A 15,124-nucleotide genomic window follows, 5' to 3' on the forward strand; every position below is an offset into this window, starting at 1 on the left:
CCTGCATGTCTCTCAGGCCTGTGTTTTACTTTTATTGTACAAGATTGATTTATTAACTATGGTACATCACATAAGGCCTTTTCAGTTTTTTTTACACCATTCCCACTGAGACAAGTACAATACTTTGTAGCAAATACATGATTTTAAAAAACAAAACCAAACAAAAACACCTCAGTCAGAGATGCCTTGGCTGCCATGATGGCTGCCCATGCACTAAACAGGCAGGAGCCTCAGAAACCCATGGCTTATTAAAAAAAAAAAAAAAGCAGCCTGGAAATGAAGCAGACATTCCTGACGCCAACTAGAGAAGTCCTGGTTCGAGCCACCATGACACAGGAAATCACTGTTACACTCGCTTTACAGACAGGGTTCCACTTTCGCTGCAAAACATTAGTTTGGGCACACGCCAGACTACTAACACACTTCAATACCATGTTTCTGTTCATTCTCAGGAAACTCAAAGCATTTGTTAATCCAACACAAATGTTAAGATCATTTAACATGTGAAAATACAAGTACCAGAAAAAGAAGCCGACAGCAGCACTATTCCAAATTTTCAAACAAGTTTTATTCCCATACAATCCCGAGACGTTTCCTTTGCTTAAAATGTACACGGGGAACATGATTCTTTAATGTGAACAATAACTTATGACCTGGCTCCACTACTTGGGTGGCTTCATGGCTGGGTGATAGGTAAGGGACCATCTAGGGCCTCCAGCCTTGGCCTCTGTGATGTCCCTAGCTGGTGCAGTCCTGGACTGACACAGCTCATCCCCGACCCTCCCCATGCATGAGGGTGACGTGGAATGGAGAACCACCTCTCCTCGACTGCCACCTGCAGGTGACTTTGGGGGATGAGGACTGCAGCTGGCCCACTGTTAAGTCTTAGGGTCTGGGGGGCAGAGCACAGAGTACCCTGTGGGATCCTCAGGGGATGCGTGCCTTCAGGGATTCCTCCCAATAGACCAGGGGCAGAGGCACAGGTCACAGGAGGGCTCACTCCACCCCGCTGGCCTGTAAGATGCTCCTGTAATGTCACCCCACATAGTGGCAGAGACTGTGAAGGTTCTAGAAGTCTGCCGCCGCCGCCTGCCTCTGCCGGGGAGAATGGCGAGCACGGGGGGCAGACAGCAGCAGACCTTTTCACGTCCCTTAAAAGACCGAGATGAAAAGGGTAGGGTGGTGCAGGACATACACCACCCAGCGTGCAGCACAAACCCGGCCTTGGGAGCTGTGGTGGTGTCGGGTGGTCACAGGCTGAGGCCACCTCCAGGGCTGCTTTCCAGGTAGGCAGCAGCTGACCTGGCCACCCACTTGAGGCCTATGACAGCACACCCACCCAGGCCCCGAGTGTTCTCTCTTCTCAAGGTCCCCAGGTTGCCTTCTAGAGTGCCTGCAGAAGCAGGAGTGGGGTGCCCCAGCCTGGTGTCTGCAAGATGAGGCTGACAGCAGGGCTCTAGCGGCCACTTGCCTGAGCCCCTCAGTCTGCCACCCGCTGCTGACATTACACAGTGGGCACATGCAGCAGCCTCCTGGACAGGCGGCCCGGGTCACAACTCTGAAGACCCAACACAGAAGCTACTGAATGGAAGCCATTTCAAATAGCGTGGGGCTAAGGGCATGAAGTCAGGGCAGGGGACTGTCAATGACCTTAATGGACACAGCACACAGATGCTCCTGCTGACCCCAGGCCTACAGCATCCAACACAGACCCTCAGGAGGAAAAGCTTTTACTCATTAACACCTTTGTACCTTGGGTTTGGTCTGGTCTTGGAAATTACATTTTGCAGGGGCAGCATAGTATTTGCAAGCACCTTATGTTGCCAAGTACTAGACACAGGGGGACAGCCAGCTTCTCTAGGGCAGGACCCTTGGCCAAGCGCCAGTCACCCTCCTGCCCCAGAGGTAAAGGCAGGGTGGGTACCTACCCGGGGATCCTGGAACACACCCACATGCTATTCCTAAAGTGCGATGGTGGGACCCAGGACAGTGCTGTGCGACCCAAGCCCCTCCTATGCCCAGGGTACCTTAGTGTCAGGTTTCATGACCCAGTGCTAAGATTAAAGTAGGAGGCAGAGGCAGGAGCTGATTAAGGCTGCCAAATCTGGACCGTGGGGGGAGGCTGCTGGGGTGGGTGCAAAGCTGGGCTACAATAGGGTGGTGACAAGCCAGGCACTGTGCCTCTCCTGAAAACAGGATGCTCTGTGTATAACCACATGCTCATTTCTGGAAGGTGCCACAACTGCCCATGTCCCAGACACCCTTGCTGGTTACATCTGCAGCACGGGATGAAATGACCCCACTTTAACAGCAAACATGCCAACCTGGGTGCTGTGTGTACACCCCTGTAGTTCTATGTGTGTAGTGTTTCTATAGTGTGCTGATCAGCGGGAGGGTAGGGACCTTGCCAACAATCCCTCCAAAGGCTCTGTCTCTCAGGGGGCAGCTATGGGGGCCCAGTGGGTTTGCAGTCACTGCCCAGGTGTCCTTACTCTGCTGCTGTCTCACACGGACAAGGGGCTTTTTACCCAGCAGCCTCCTGGCAGGTGGGAGTGGAAACTTGAGGTCTGTTTTCTCCCCGTGCTGTCTTTCTGTCTTTCCGTCTCTGTGGAGGTTCATCTTTCTTCCAGTGTTCCTTTGCTGCGGGGAATGGATCAGAAGCCTGGGAGGGGCTGGAGGGAACCCCCACACTGGGTCTAGACACAGAGCTCTCTTCTTGCTGTGCTGATGGGCCATGCCAGTGCCCCAGTGTGTACTGTGGGGTAGCAGGGCCAGCGCCCACGTTCCCCACGACCCCACTGCAGGTGCGTGGAGGTATGGAAATGAGAGGACAGACTGGGGAGTATCCTCTTTAGAGGGGCCAGCCCTGCTGGGGTATAACCTCTGCCCCTGGCAGAGGCTGGGACGACGTCCTGACGCTGGTGCAGGCAGACAGGTTGGGCAAAGGGTCCAGGGAGCAGGGAGGGTGCTGGGGCCGCTGTCTGGTCAGTTCAGTCCTCAGAGTGGCCCAGGCCAAGGGCAGGGCCCCACAGCTTACCAGCCAGTGCCGGATCAAGAGCAGGCTGCAGGGTATTTGACCGCCCGGCCGTGGTGAACACCGGCTAGTGCCACCACTGAACTCTTTAAAAGGCGCTTGGCTGCTGCAACCTCCACCCAGGGGACCTGATTTTGTTCGAGGCCAAATGCCACCCTGTCAAGAAGACGACTGGTTTTCCTGCCTCTCGACTGCGGTGGCTCACAGCGTGTGTTCGGCTTGGAGCTGAGAGGAGAGCAATGGCTGCATTGGGGACTGAGGGGTTGGAGGAGGTGACTGGGGAGGCGACGGCTGAGTGGTAGCAGGTGTAGAGGTGAGGAAGGGGACAGTGGGGGCCACAGCTGAGGGGGAGCCAGGTGCACCCCCTGGAGGCTCGCTGATGGGCCGGTTGTAGAAGAAGAAGGGGCACTGCTGAATGAAGAGCTCGATGATGGTCTGGTAGGAGCGCGTGGCTGTGAGCGCGTCCATGCTGCTGAAGTCAGGTCGCATCAGGGTGGGCCAGAAGCAGATGGACAGGTTCTCACTGGTCATAAGGTTCACCTTGTTGTTGTGGCTGACCCTGCAGGTGACAGCAAAGCCAGGTCACATCTGCACAGGGCTTCCCTGCCTGCCACTAGCTCAAGGAGCCACAGGGGCCAGAGGCCCTACAGGTCCCTGGAAGGTGCCTGCAGGGACAGACCATCACCCAGAGTGGTGGCGATGTTTGGGATGGGCAGGAGTGAGTTTGTGCCAACAGGCTACCCTGAGTGCACACCCAGGCCCTGCTTGAGCACTCTGCTCACACGACAGACTCTTCTGACCCCAGGCACCTGATAAGCGCTCTGCCTCCCACCAGTGCGGAGACATGGGCAAGGGGCAGCTGTGAGCTCTGCTTCTGCATGCAATGTTTCTGAAGGCACCAGCATTGGCCAGAAAAACTACCCCCGCCGTGGGCTTGGAGCCAGAGCCAGAAGGAAACTAAGGATGCCACGGGCCCTGGCTATGCCACTGGCTGCTGCAGCAGAGGACCCTGCTGGCTCCTTCTCCCTCAGTTAGCCCAGATGCCTGTTTATTACAGAAGGAAAACCACTTGGCAGCACGAAACCTACTTGTTCAGGTGGGAGATGACATATTTGAAGACTTCATGGTTTTCCTTTGGGAATTTCTTCAGCACCTCCTTAAGAGCATGTAACTTCTGTTCTCGGTCGTTGATTTCTAAGAGAGAAAACCAAAGGCTTTTCAGGGCTGAGTTAGGTGGGTGTTCTGCAGGTGTAAAGGAGCTACCAGACAGCCAGTAGGCCCTGTGGCCGGTGGCCACCTCAGAGTACTCTGGCAATCCTCTGGGAGGGCAGCCCAGGGCTTTCTGACAGCTCCATCCCACCCTCATGCCCAGAGCCTGCATCCATGGCCGCACACCTGGACTGGGGTCCAGGCCTCTTCTATGTCCCAGGCCCCTGCTGAAGGACAGTACTGTATGCTTGGGCTTCCTGCCCCCCTCCTGCCCCCAAGATGAGCCATCCACAGACTCTACCATAAAGAACACCATTCTTTGCTCATCGGTTGCCCCTGGAGACAGGCACCCCGATGCAGAAAGACTGCTTGCTTCCTGGCCAGACGGGAGGGCACTGCCACCCACCCACGCTGACAGACCATGGAAGGAGGGGGTCTGCCACAAGACCAGGGCTCTGTCCTTCCCTGTAGACGTGAGGGGCTTTGCACATGGTGCTGCTGCTGCAGACAGTGGGCGATTCTCACGCAGCTCATCAAAGGGACCACATGCCTCTGCTTGCTGCCGCCTACTGAGGGTTCCAATGTGCTGTGACAGGAAGCATGTCACCCATGCCACACCAGGGCAGCGTTCTACGGTCTGCCCTGCTTTGAGGATGGGAAACAAGAAAGCAGACAGGAAGTCTGTGGAGCAGGGATTTGAGCTGACCAGCTGCAGAGCTGAGCTGAATTTGGCTCATTTTAGCAGGAAAGCAAATCCGGTCCAGACTCCATCTAGAGTGACACCTGGCCAACCAGATTCCTCTGCACATGGAAAGAGATCGTCGTGTCACTCTTGAAGTGCGGGCTGACAGTGGCTAGGAGAGTGGCTCATGGGTGTGAGCACTATCTGCTAAGTCTGATGACCTGAGCTTCATTCCTGGGACTCACAGGGTAGAAAAAAGTGACTCCTCTAAGTCATCGGGTGACTCCTCCTTGTGCAAACATGCCTACACACACACACACACACACACACACACACACACACACACACACACACACACACACACACACACACACACACACACCATGGCCTCTGTTTGTTTGGGGCACAGCATCCTTGGACGGCACTAAAGCTCTGAAGTCCTGGTGGCTCAGACTCACCACACCGTGTCTCCTAGATGAAGGGCATGTGGGCGTGGTGGTGTGAACCTGAAATCCCAGCCCTTGGGCAGCTGAGGTGGGAGGACTGTTAGTCTGAGGTCAGCCTAGGCTATGGGATGAGACCCTGTCTCTACAACAACATAATAAAAATGATTAAAGTAAGAAAAGTACTTTAATGATTAAGGTAAGAAGTCCCCATCCAAAACCTGGAAGCTATTTCCAATTGATAGCTGCTCACAAATGAAAAAAGTTTTCTCTACTGGAGTCCCACCGGGTGTGCAAAGCACTCTTCAGGGCAAATCCCATGCCCAGCAGCAGATGGCCAACATGAAATGAACTCAATGGTATTTTTTGTTTGTTTTTTTTCAAGACAGGGTTTCTCTGTGTAACTTTAGAGCCTGTCCTGGAACTCGCTCTGTAGACCAGGCTGGCCCCTGCCTCTCGGAGTGTTGGGATCAAAGGTATGTGCCGCCACCACCACCTGGCCTCAATGGCATTTTTGGAGGCTGTCTCACAATGCTCCCACCTGTCCCCAATAAGTCCTTCGCACATACATTATGGCTTCTCATTCTGTGTTTTTATGGGATCTCTGTGTGTGTCTCTGTGTTTCCTGAGTTTTTTTCTTCGGCACTTTTCTTTTGCTAGTTTGTTTCATCCTATTCTGGTTTGTTTTTATTTATCTTATTATTATTTTTTAGATGTCTGTTTATTTTCTAATGAAAGAAATGGTGGGGAAGTGTGGAGAATCTGGGAAGATAATTATAATTAAGATTTTCCATTAAAAATAAAATCTGGCTGGGTGGTGGTAGCATACGCGTGCCATTAATTCCAGGACTTGGGAGACAGAAGCAGGTGGGTTTCTGTGAGTTTTAGGCCACCATGGCATACATAGTGAGTTAGTGAGTTCCAGGGCAGTCTGAGCCACATAGTGAGACCCTGTCTCAAAACAAAAGAAATCTGTTTTTAGTTAAAAAAAAAAAAAGGTACGGCCATGGCTTCCTGGTTGGGAACCTTTACAGTAGAGGACATGGCTACAGTTCAGAGCCCAAACCTGACACAAACCACCCAGAAGCTGTGAGCCTGGGCAAGTGACACCTGCGGGTCACTCAGCCTCCTGTCTGTAAAAGACTGGAGGCAGCAAGAGGTTAAGGTAAGTTCAGAGTTGGGGGCATGTCCTGGAGCTGCTCTACCTGTCAGAAGTTGACACAGGGATAAAGGTGAGCAGTCAGCATCAGTTTCTAACCAAGAGTTCTTTCAATGGTTTAGCCTCCATGCTGATTTCTAGTCCCGAGTCTTCAACTCATTTGCTGTGGTCTGTTTAGCAGAAGGAAGCCACGGGAGGGAGGATGGGCGACTGATTACGGAACACATGAGAATCATGAGCACGGCTCACTTTCATCCCTTCAGATGCAAGCATGCCCAGGTCCCTGTAGGTACCCGGTGACACACACACAGTTGTGTCTCTTTTCATCAGGCACCTGTGCAGCAGCATCTCAGACAGCAGTCTCACGCAGGAAGGGGACCTGGCCTTCCCTCGAGAGGATCAGTGGAGCAGCAGTGATGGGTGCTTCCTTTCTTCCTGGGGTAGTGATGGATGCCCCTCCCTGGAAAAGCTTACCCTCCTCCTGCAGCCTCTTGAGTCAGAGGCCCAAGAAAGGCTCAGATGGGCTCAGATGGTTCCTGACCTGTATTCCCTCTCCCTTCCCGCCTGTGTGAGTCTCTGCTGGGTCTCTGCACTCATTAACACCTAGGAGCACCACGTGTCTAGTGGGAGGACCACAAGGGGAGCTACAGAATCTTCCTCACCCAGCTTGGCCCCGAGCCTGTGACACCAAAGCAAGGCTGACTCTCCCGCTTTAAGGTGTTGGGGGATGGAACCGAGGACCTTGCAGGCAAGCAGTCCACCTGACAACCCACTCCATCACTGACTTTTATTTTGCCCATGCTCTCCTTAGTCAGTACCTAGCATGACATTCCTCCTGTGGAGGAGGCTCAAATCAAACTATATCCAATCAGAAAGAAGCTGGTTTGAACCATAACTGTCGTGCCACCACTGTACCAATGGACACACCTTGCCAGGCAGGATGGCACTGTATATGCAGGGTTGAGCACTGGGTAAAAATATCGATGTCTTGCTGGGTGTTGGTGGTGCAAGCAGAGGCAGAGGCAGGCAGATCTCTGTGAGTTCGAGACCAGCCTGGTCTATAAGAGCTAGTTCCAGGACAGCCTCCCAAACAATACATAGAAACCCTGTCTGGGGTGGGGGTGGGGGGAAGAATCATGTCTTTCTCCCACAGCAGCATGCAAAGCACCTTGTAGGACTACACAGGCCAGCCAGCGGAGAGTTTTCTTTTCTTTTCTTTTTTTTTTTTTTGGTTTTTTCGAGACAGGGTTTCTCTGTGGCTTTGGAGGCTGTCCTGGAACTAGCTCTTATAGACCAGGCTGGCCTCGAACTCACAGAGATCCACCTGCCTCTGCCTCCCGAGTGATGGGATTAAAGGCGTGCGCCACCAACGCCCGGCCAGTGGAGAGTTTTCTGTTGAGGTTCAGCAACAATGTCTTACTGAGTTATGGTGGGCCAACAAGCACCATGGTGATACCTGTGTTCTAGGTGCTTCCCTGACCAATAACTAGTAGGAGGTATCCCATGTTTGGCAATGATATTTCATTTAGTATCCCCTGTCTTCTGGGACACAGAGGATGCTTCTATCTGCATGGTGGTACAGTGCCCCAGGGACCATTTCCAAGATGTTCTCTATGCAATCCTCAGTATGCATCAGGCAAAAAGTGGGGCTAGACCTCAGTTCTGCTCTCTGCTTTGGATCCCCTGCCATGTCTTGGAGCCAGTGAAAGGAATGGGGTTGGGCCGTGAGCAGGCACTCAGGGTCCAGACAGGCCAAGGTGAAGTCTACATACTTCTGGTTAACAGCTGGTTAACAGCTGAGTCCTCAGGAACCCATAAGGAAGAGGAGAGGGAAGTCAGGACCATCAGGGACCTTACAAACACCCTCACAGTGGACACAAACCAGGGCTTGAAAAGGCACAAAGACCCTGAAATCCTAACACTGGGGAAGCTGGACAGGAGAAGGAAGAGTTTGAGGGCAGCTTGTACTATAGAATGTCTCAAAACAAAACAAAACCCCTAACCCCAAAACCAAACAAACAAAAACCCAAACTAACTGGACATTGGTAGAGTACACCTTTAATCTCAGCACTTGAGAGGCAGAGGCAGGTGGATGTCTTGAGTTTGAGGCCAGCCTAGAACAGAACGAGTTCTAGGACAGCCAGGAAAACAAGAGAAACCCTGTCTTGAAAAACCAAACCAATTCAACACATAGAAACACAACAATAACTACAACTCTAAACTAAGGAAAAACAAAAAGGTACAAGAACTCTCTCTGGCCATAAAATCTGTCAAGGACCCTGATCCTATTGTCCCCAACCTGGCTGTTTACCACAAACCGAGTTCCGGGCTGGGAACTGTTGCTTTCCCCCCAGTGTCTAGAGTGGCAGTCGCTGACCCTCTGCATATTTCTGCTACTGGGAAAGGGGAAGCTGGGCAGAGGCTTGAGCAATGCAGGCAGGCCCAGGTGTGTCCCTGTCTTCCTCCCATGTGGCCCACCCTCTGCTTGGTGTAGAGTGGAAAACTCAGACTATTCTAGAGGCATGATCATGCAGCGCAGCAAGCTGGGCAGTGTCCCTTCTTCACCAGACTGCAGCTGGAACCATATTCTGTCTGTCACTGTCATGGGTCCCTGAGCAGCTATGTGCAGACAAGAGAAAACAACATCCTGAGGTAGTATGGGTAGTGAGGGCCATCCACCCCACGACCTTGGCTGCCTGCATCTGTCTAGTGGGAAAGGAAGATGATAAGCCTGCATTGAGAACAGTTTCCCTTGGATGGCCACGTGGTAGACGCCACAGGTCACTGGCCTGGAACCCTGTACCCAAAGTGGACCTAGCTCCAGGATGCCTGCCAGTACAGAAGCCTTGGGCAGCCTGTGGGGCCCAGAAGAACTAGAGGGACCCTGGACAGGGAAGGGATTGGTGGTGCTGGTGGCGGACAAGAGGAAAGAAAAAGCCCATGCAGCCTGGGAACAAGTTCTGGTTGGAATGGGGTATCAGGGAAGACAGGGTAATACACAGCCCCACTTGCTGCCTAACAACTCCAGCCCCTGCCTCAAGTCATAGCTCATGATCCCGCCTCCTCACTACTCTCTGCCTCCCCCCCATCATGGAGAGCTCTGCACTTACAGCTCAGCTTCCCCCCAGGGAAAGCAGGGACTCAAGTTCCAGCTTGCCAGTTCCCAGCCGTGTGACCTGGGCCTCCAGCCAAACTGTGTCACTCCGAGAGCCTCGGGCTCCTCTGTACCATGGAGAGACAATCCTCTACCTCACTGGTGACTAAGAGCACACACCAATACCCAGCAGAGCCTGTTGCACACGGCAAGCAACAATCTGTGAGTTCTGCTGGTGCGTGAGTCTCCACGTTACCTTGACTAAGCTGGGAAGACAACTGCACACACACACACAGATTCCGCTTGGTGTGAGTTCTGCTGGTGCGTGAGTCTCCACGTTACCTTGACTAAGCTGGGAAGACAACTGCACACACACACACAGATTCCGCTTGGTGGACACTCTTCAGCAGTGTTCAAATCGTGAAATTCTGATGCTTACACAACCAATGACCTTGATCATGTTGTGATGGGAGGTTGGAATCGCATGCAAGCCGGAACACACAGACACAGCTGCTCTGAGGTGGCCAGTAAAAAGAGCTGGTCAAGTTGCTGTTGTCATGGAAACCTATGCTACTATAAGGCATGGCAATCTCCCTTCTACCATGTCCCCTGACACAACTTTTTCAATGCCTGGTATCTGACTCAGCTAAATCCACCCTGAACCATGGAGCCCGGGGCTCCACTTGCTGCTTCTGCTGTGAAGGGCATGTTGGTGAGATCCCCTCCTCCCTACCCTCCTCTGTCAGGCTGTCAAGAAAGGACAGACAAGAGGTGGCCCAGCTAGCATACAATGGAGAGGAAGCTCTGAGGCTCCACCCTTCCCAGGCTACTGAGCAGCCACCTTCTGAGCTGTGGGAACCTACAGAGTGGGTGACAGAAGGATGGGAGGGAAGTGGACCCCCTCTCAGCAGCAGTCTCTCCTGGCCCTCCCCAAACAAAAAGGTGCCATGTCAGCTGTTCCAAGAAACAATGGCTTTCTCTTAGGTGCCAGTACTCAGCTTGCCTCTAGATGGCGCCAGGTCAAGAGAAATGTGAGAACTGGGTCTTCAGCAGCTAGGTACCAACCAGCACACACCTCCTGAACCTCCTCTAACTCCCCTTAGAGAGACAGCATGAGGCTGAGATGGTCTCCACCTTAAGCGCTGCCTCCCGGCCTTGGTAGGTGGGCAAAATGGAGAGGCGGCAGATGTGGAGCCTGAACCCTGCACCCTTCACAGCTGGAATAGCTTCTTTAGGAGGAAGGACCCAGGAACGGGAGCCACTTGACCTATAACCAGCCCCACCACAGCCTTGCGAGTACACCGCTTGAGTCAGGCAGTGAAAAGCTAGCCCAGGACCACACTTCCCCTTTTCTTGCCTGACCTCTTTCTTGGCATTCGACAAGGTCGTCCCACCCCCATCTTACTACATATTTTGGTTGTCTTAGAACTCACAATGTAGACCAGGCTGGCCTTGAACCCACAGAGAGATACGCCTTTCAGTAACTGTGGAGGAATTGCTGTTTCAGGGTCTTCCCCCTCTCCCTCAAGGGCATGCAAAGGCTTCCTTTGGCTAAATAATAAGTGCTCTGTCTGTGGTGGGCAGCTCCAAGAGGCCAGGGCCTTCATGGAATATGACATACCCAGACAATGAGAAAGTAGTTCTCAACTATCCTAAACGCTGTGACCCTTTAACACAGTTCCTCCTGGGGTGGTGACCCCAACCAAAAATTTATTTTTGTTGCTACTTCATAACTGTGATTTTGCTACGGCTATGAATTGTAACATAAACATCCGATATGCAGGATATTTGATATACAACCTCATGAAAGGGCCGTTTGACCCTAAAAGGGTCATGGACCCCAGGTAGAGAACTTTGCCCTAGAGACTGCCATTAAAACTAGAGCTTCTGAGTCAGGTATGGTGGTACATCCATAATGCCAGCCCATGGGGGGCAGAAAGATAAGGAGTTTGAGAGCACCCTACAATACACAAGACACTACCTCAAATAAACACCAAAAAACCCTGGAGGTCTTATGGGCTGCAGAGCCCTGTGATCTTCTGACTAAGGCCACTGGAGAGTTCATCCCCCCCCCCCCCATTTTCTTATTTTTTTACTTTTTAATTGATTTTGTGTTTTGCTTGCATGCATGTTTGTGTCCCACAGGTATGCCTGGCATCCTCAGAAGTCAGAAGAGGGTGTTAGATTCCCTAAAACAGGAGTTCTGGATAGCTGTCAGCCTCTATGTGGGTGCTGGAAACTGAACCCGGGTCCTCTGGAATAGCAGCCTGTGCTCTTAACCACCGAGTCATCTCTCCAGCTCCATAGGTAACTTTCTGAGTCTGTATGGCCTCAGATGACGGGTTTGCTGCCAGGATGACCTGTTTCAGAAGAGCAGGTCCAGCTTTACCCCAAGGAGCAAACTATGGGCAGACATGGGAAAGTCAGTCATGGCAGAGGGGCATGGATGGCACCTACATCAGATGCTGCAGCTGCTGTTGGGGAATAGTATTTCAAGGTGTGTTATTTTTTTTTTATGTTGCATTTGGTTAATAACTCTGTGAAGCTGGGACTCTTTGCCTGATGGTCTAATAGAGCTGAATGGTCAGTAGCAAGGCAGGAGAGACGAATAGCCAGGGCTGGAGGCAGAGAGGATAAATATGAGGAGAAATCTAGGGAAAAGTATCTGGGAATGAGAGAGGGGCAAGACAGAACAAGGAGAGGAGGACATCAGGGGCCAGCCACCCAGCTAGCTATGGAGTAAGAGTGAAAGTAAGATTTACAGAAGAGCAAGACAAAAGCCCAGAGGCAAAAGATAGATGGGGTAACTTAAGGAAAGCTGGCAAGAAACAAGCCAACCTGTGGCTGGGCATTCAGAAAGGCAGGGCTGTCTGGGACCCCGTTCCAGCTGCTGGTACTCACTGTGCGCCTCCACCAGGTCAATCTGCATGCTGTACGGTACCAGGGGGTCTGGTAGCTCAGAAAAGAAGCTTTTCATGGCCCCCGCCACAGTGTTCACAGTGAAGTCTTTCTCTGCCAGGTCCAGATTGTGGTCTGAAAGCAAGTCAAGAAGTGAGGCCGGAGTCATCTAAGTCAGCAGAAGCCACAAGAAAGCTCCCAAAAGGCTTCTCGGTGCTGCCCAGGGCAGGGACTACAGGGGAGCTGGCAGCCTGGGCTCCCAGACATGACTGGAGAGGCTCCCTGCTCATCGCACTGGGTTCTGATGGGCGTCACCTTTCCCTTACTTCCTTCCCCTCCTGCCATCCAGACGATGATGGAGGGAGGAGGGGTCCCCACTTCCTTCTCCCTGGCTCCTCCCGGCCCATGGCTCCACTGAGCCCTCCTTCTCACCTTCCTTCTCTCTAGCCTCACTGCATGCCTGACTCTGAAGGACTTGTCTACAGATGGACACCAAGGGTCCCTTTCTGGACTACCAGCTATTCAGATTCTTACAGGTACAGCCATGTACCACAAAACCACTCTGGTCAGCAGAGGTCCTGAGAAAATTCCATGCAGTTCATTGGAAACGTACTATTTGACACTTGCTCAAAAACAGGGGCGTTCGATTACAAGGTATCACTGTCAGCTGGCCCATGACAACAGGTGAGTTGGCTGCTCCAGAAACTGGCCGTCTTGTCCCCTAACTATGCTCACCCTCTGGCTGCGGATAGCAGAGAGTGTTCACTGTTCTGCTCTGGCCTGGTGGCATGGCTTGGCATTCAGTGTGGGCATTTCTCACATTAAGAGCTGCATTCCTAGCTGGGAGCCTCTCACACTTGACCTAACTTAGGAGCAGAAGTCTAGTGCTTCAATTATCTTGAAATGTTGTTGATATAGACACTTCTGGACTGCCAAAAAATATTGGATCATTGGCTGGGTGTTGGTGGCGCACGCCTTTAATCCCAGCACTTGAGAGGCACAGGCAGGCAGATCTCTGTGAGTTCGAGGCCAGGCTGGTCTACAGAGCGAGTTCCAGGACAGCCTCCAAAACAATACAGACAAACCCTGTCTCGAAAAACAAAAACAAACAAACAAAAAATTGAATCATTAATTAAAATGCCACCACTCCTGGCCCCAGCCTAGGAAGGCAAGGCCCTTCTAGAAGTGAACCAGGGCCAGGAAAACCTCTAATGGCGGCTGTGGATGGCAGTGGGACCAGACTTGGCAGGGACGGTATGTTGATAGGCCTGGTCCCCCATGGGGGGCACATGTGACCTCTGTCTCTGAGCCAGTACTTCTTGGTTCTGGTTCAGATTCAGGTTCATGGGTGGCAGGAGTACCCATGGCATCTGCTTTGGAGTAGTGATGCACAGCCAGGCTGCGACTCACCTTGATCGAACTGTCTCTGTAGACTTTCCATCTCTGACTTGTTCCCGCTGACCCGGTAGATGCCCTCAGTGCTCAGTCCTGTGGAGAAAGAATAAGCAGGTCCCATGAACCAGAGCTGGAGGGCAGAGGGACAGGGGCTCACTGGGGAGACCACAAGGTTCCACCACAACGGAGGAGCAGGACAGCAGTGCTGTCTTGTTTGGTGCTTCAGTTAAAAACACTGTAGTACCGAGTCCCATCCTCCTTTTCCTTTAAAGGTAGGGGCTCATCTAGCTCAGGCTTCTCTCCAGTTTCCAAGTGACAGAACTGCTCACGTTTGCTACATTTGGCTTAGTACTCACCGGAACTTGATATGTAGACCAGGCTAGCCTCAAATACCAGAGATCCACCTGCTCCTGCTTCCTGAGTGTGTATCACCAAACCCCACCGGTGTTACCCACTTTTTAGTGTACAGTCTTGAATATTTTACTAAAAGAAATCATATGTATGAGACTTTTGCCTGGTATATGCCCAGTACCAATGAAGGCCATTCAAAGGCTGGAAAACTGAAATCAGGTCCTCTGGAAGAGCAGTCAGTGCTCTTAACTGCTGAGTCATCTCTCTAGCCCCTTTATCCCTTTTTTTTTTTGGTGGGGGAGGGGGTTCCAGACAGGGTTTCTCCATGTAAGAGCCCTGCTATCCTGGAACTAGTTTTGTAGATCAGCCTGCCTCTGTGTCTCAAGTGCTGGGGTTAAAGGTGTGTGCTGACACAGCCACTACCACCACCAGGCCCAAACAAAAAAAACCCCTAAAAACATTAGTTTTGTATGGTTTGTGTATGTCACGCGAATGCAGGGCCCACAGCATACAGACGAGGGCATGCCCTGGAGCTGGAGTCACAGGCAGTTATGAGCTGCCTAAAGTCAGGTCCTCTGAAGAGCAGCCAGGGTTCTTAGTCACTGAACTGTTTCTCCAGACTGAGTGTTCTTCTGTTAAAGATAAAAAGCAGGCATGGTGGTACATACTTGCAATCCTAGAAGGTAGGGACAGAGGTGAAGGATCATAGCAAGCTCGAGGCTAGTCAGGGATACATAATGAGTTCCAGGTCTCCATGGATGAGAGAGTGAGACCCTGTCTCAGAAAGCCAAAAAGGGGCTTGGTGAAAGGCTGGAAGCGTGGTTCTATGCTGCGGCACTCGCCTGCTGTGAGTGGGCTT

The 15,124-nt window shown here is 52.1% G+C and overlaps 1 protein-coding gene across 1 annotated transcript in view; it reads right to left on the reverse strand.

The window, feature by feature from the left end:
- Positions 1 to 546: 546 nt before the first annotated feature.
- The window catches only part of Arhgap35 (Rho GTPase activating protein 35), a 104,969-nt gene continuing 90,391 nt past the window's right edge, over positions 547 to 15,124 (reverse strand). Inside the window, exons 4-7 of the mRNA XM_005086431.4 lie at positions 13,930 to 14,007; positions 12,523 to 12,654; positions 4,123 to 4,228; positions 547 to 3,593 (exon numbers count right to left, since the gene is read on the reverse strand). Of these exons, the coding sequence (XP_005086488.1) occupies positions 3,236 to 3,593; positions 4,123 to 4,228; positions 12,523 to 12,654; positions 13,930 to 14,007 (674 nt within the window). The 3' untranslated portion in view covers positions 547 to 3,235. The remainder of the gene's footprint in view (positions 3,594 to 4,122; positions 4,229 to 12,522; positions 12,655 to 13,929; positions 14,008 to 15,124) is intronic.

This window comes from Mesocricetus auratus, unplaced genomic scaffold, assembly GCF_017639785.1.
Source record: "Mesocricetus auratus isolate SY011 unplaced genomic scaffold, BCM_Maur_2.0 Super-Scaffold_100038, whole genome shotgun sequence".
In the NCBI taxonomy this organism is placed as follows: Eukaryota; Metazoa; Chordata; class Mammalia; order Rodentia; family Cricetidae; genus Mesocricetus; species Mesocricetus auratus.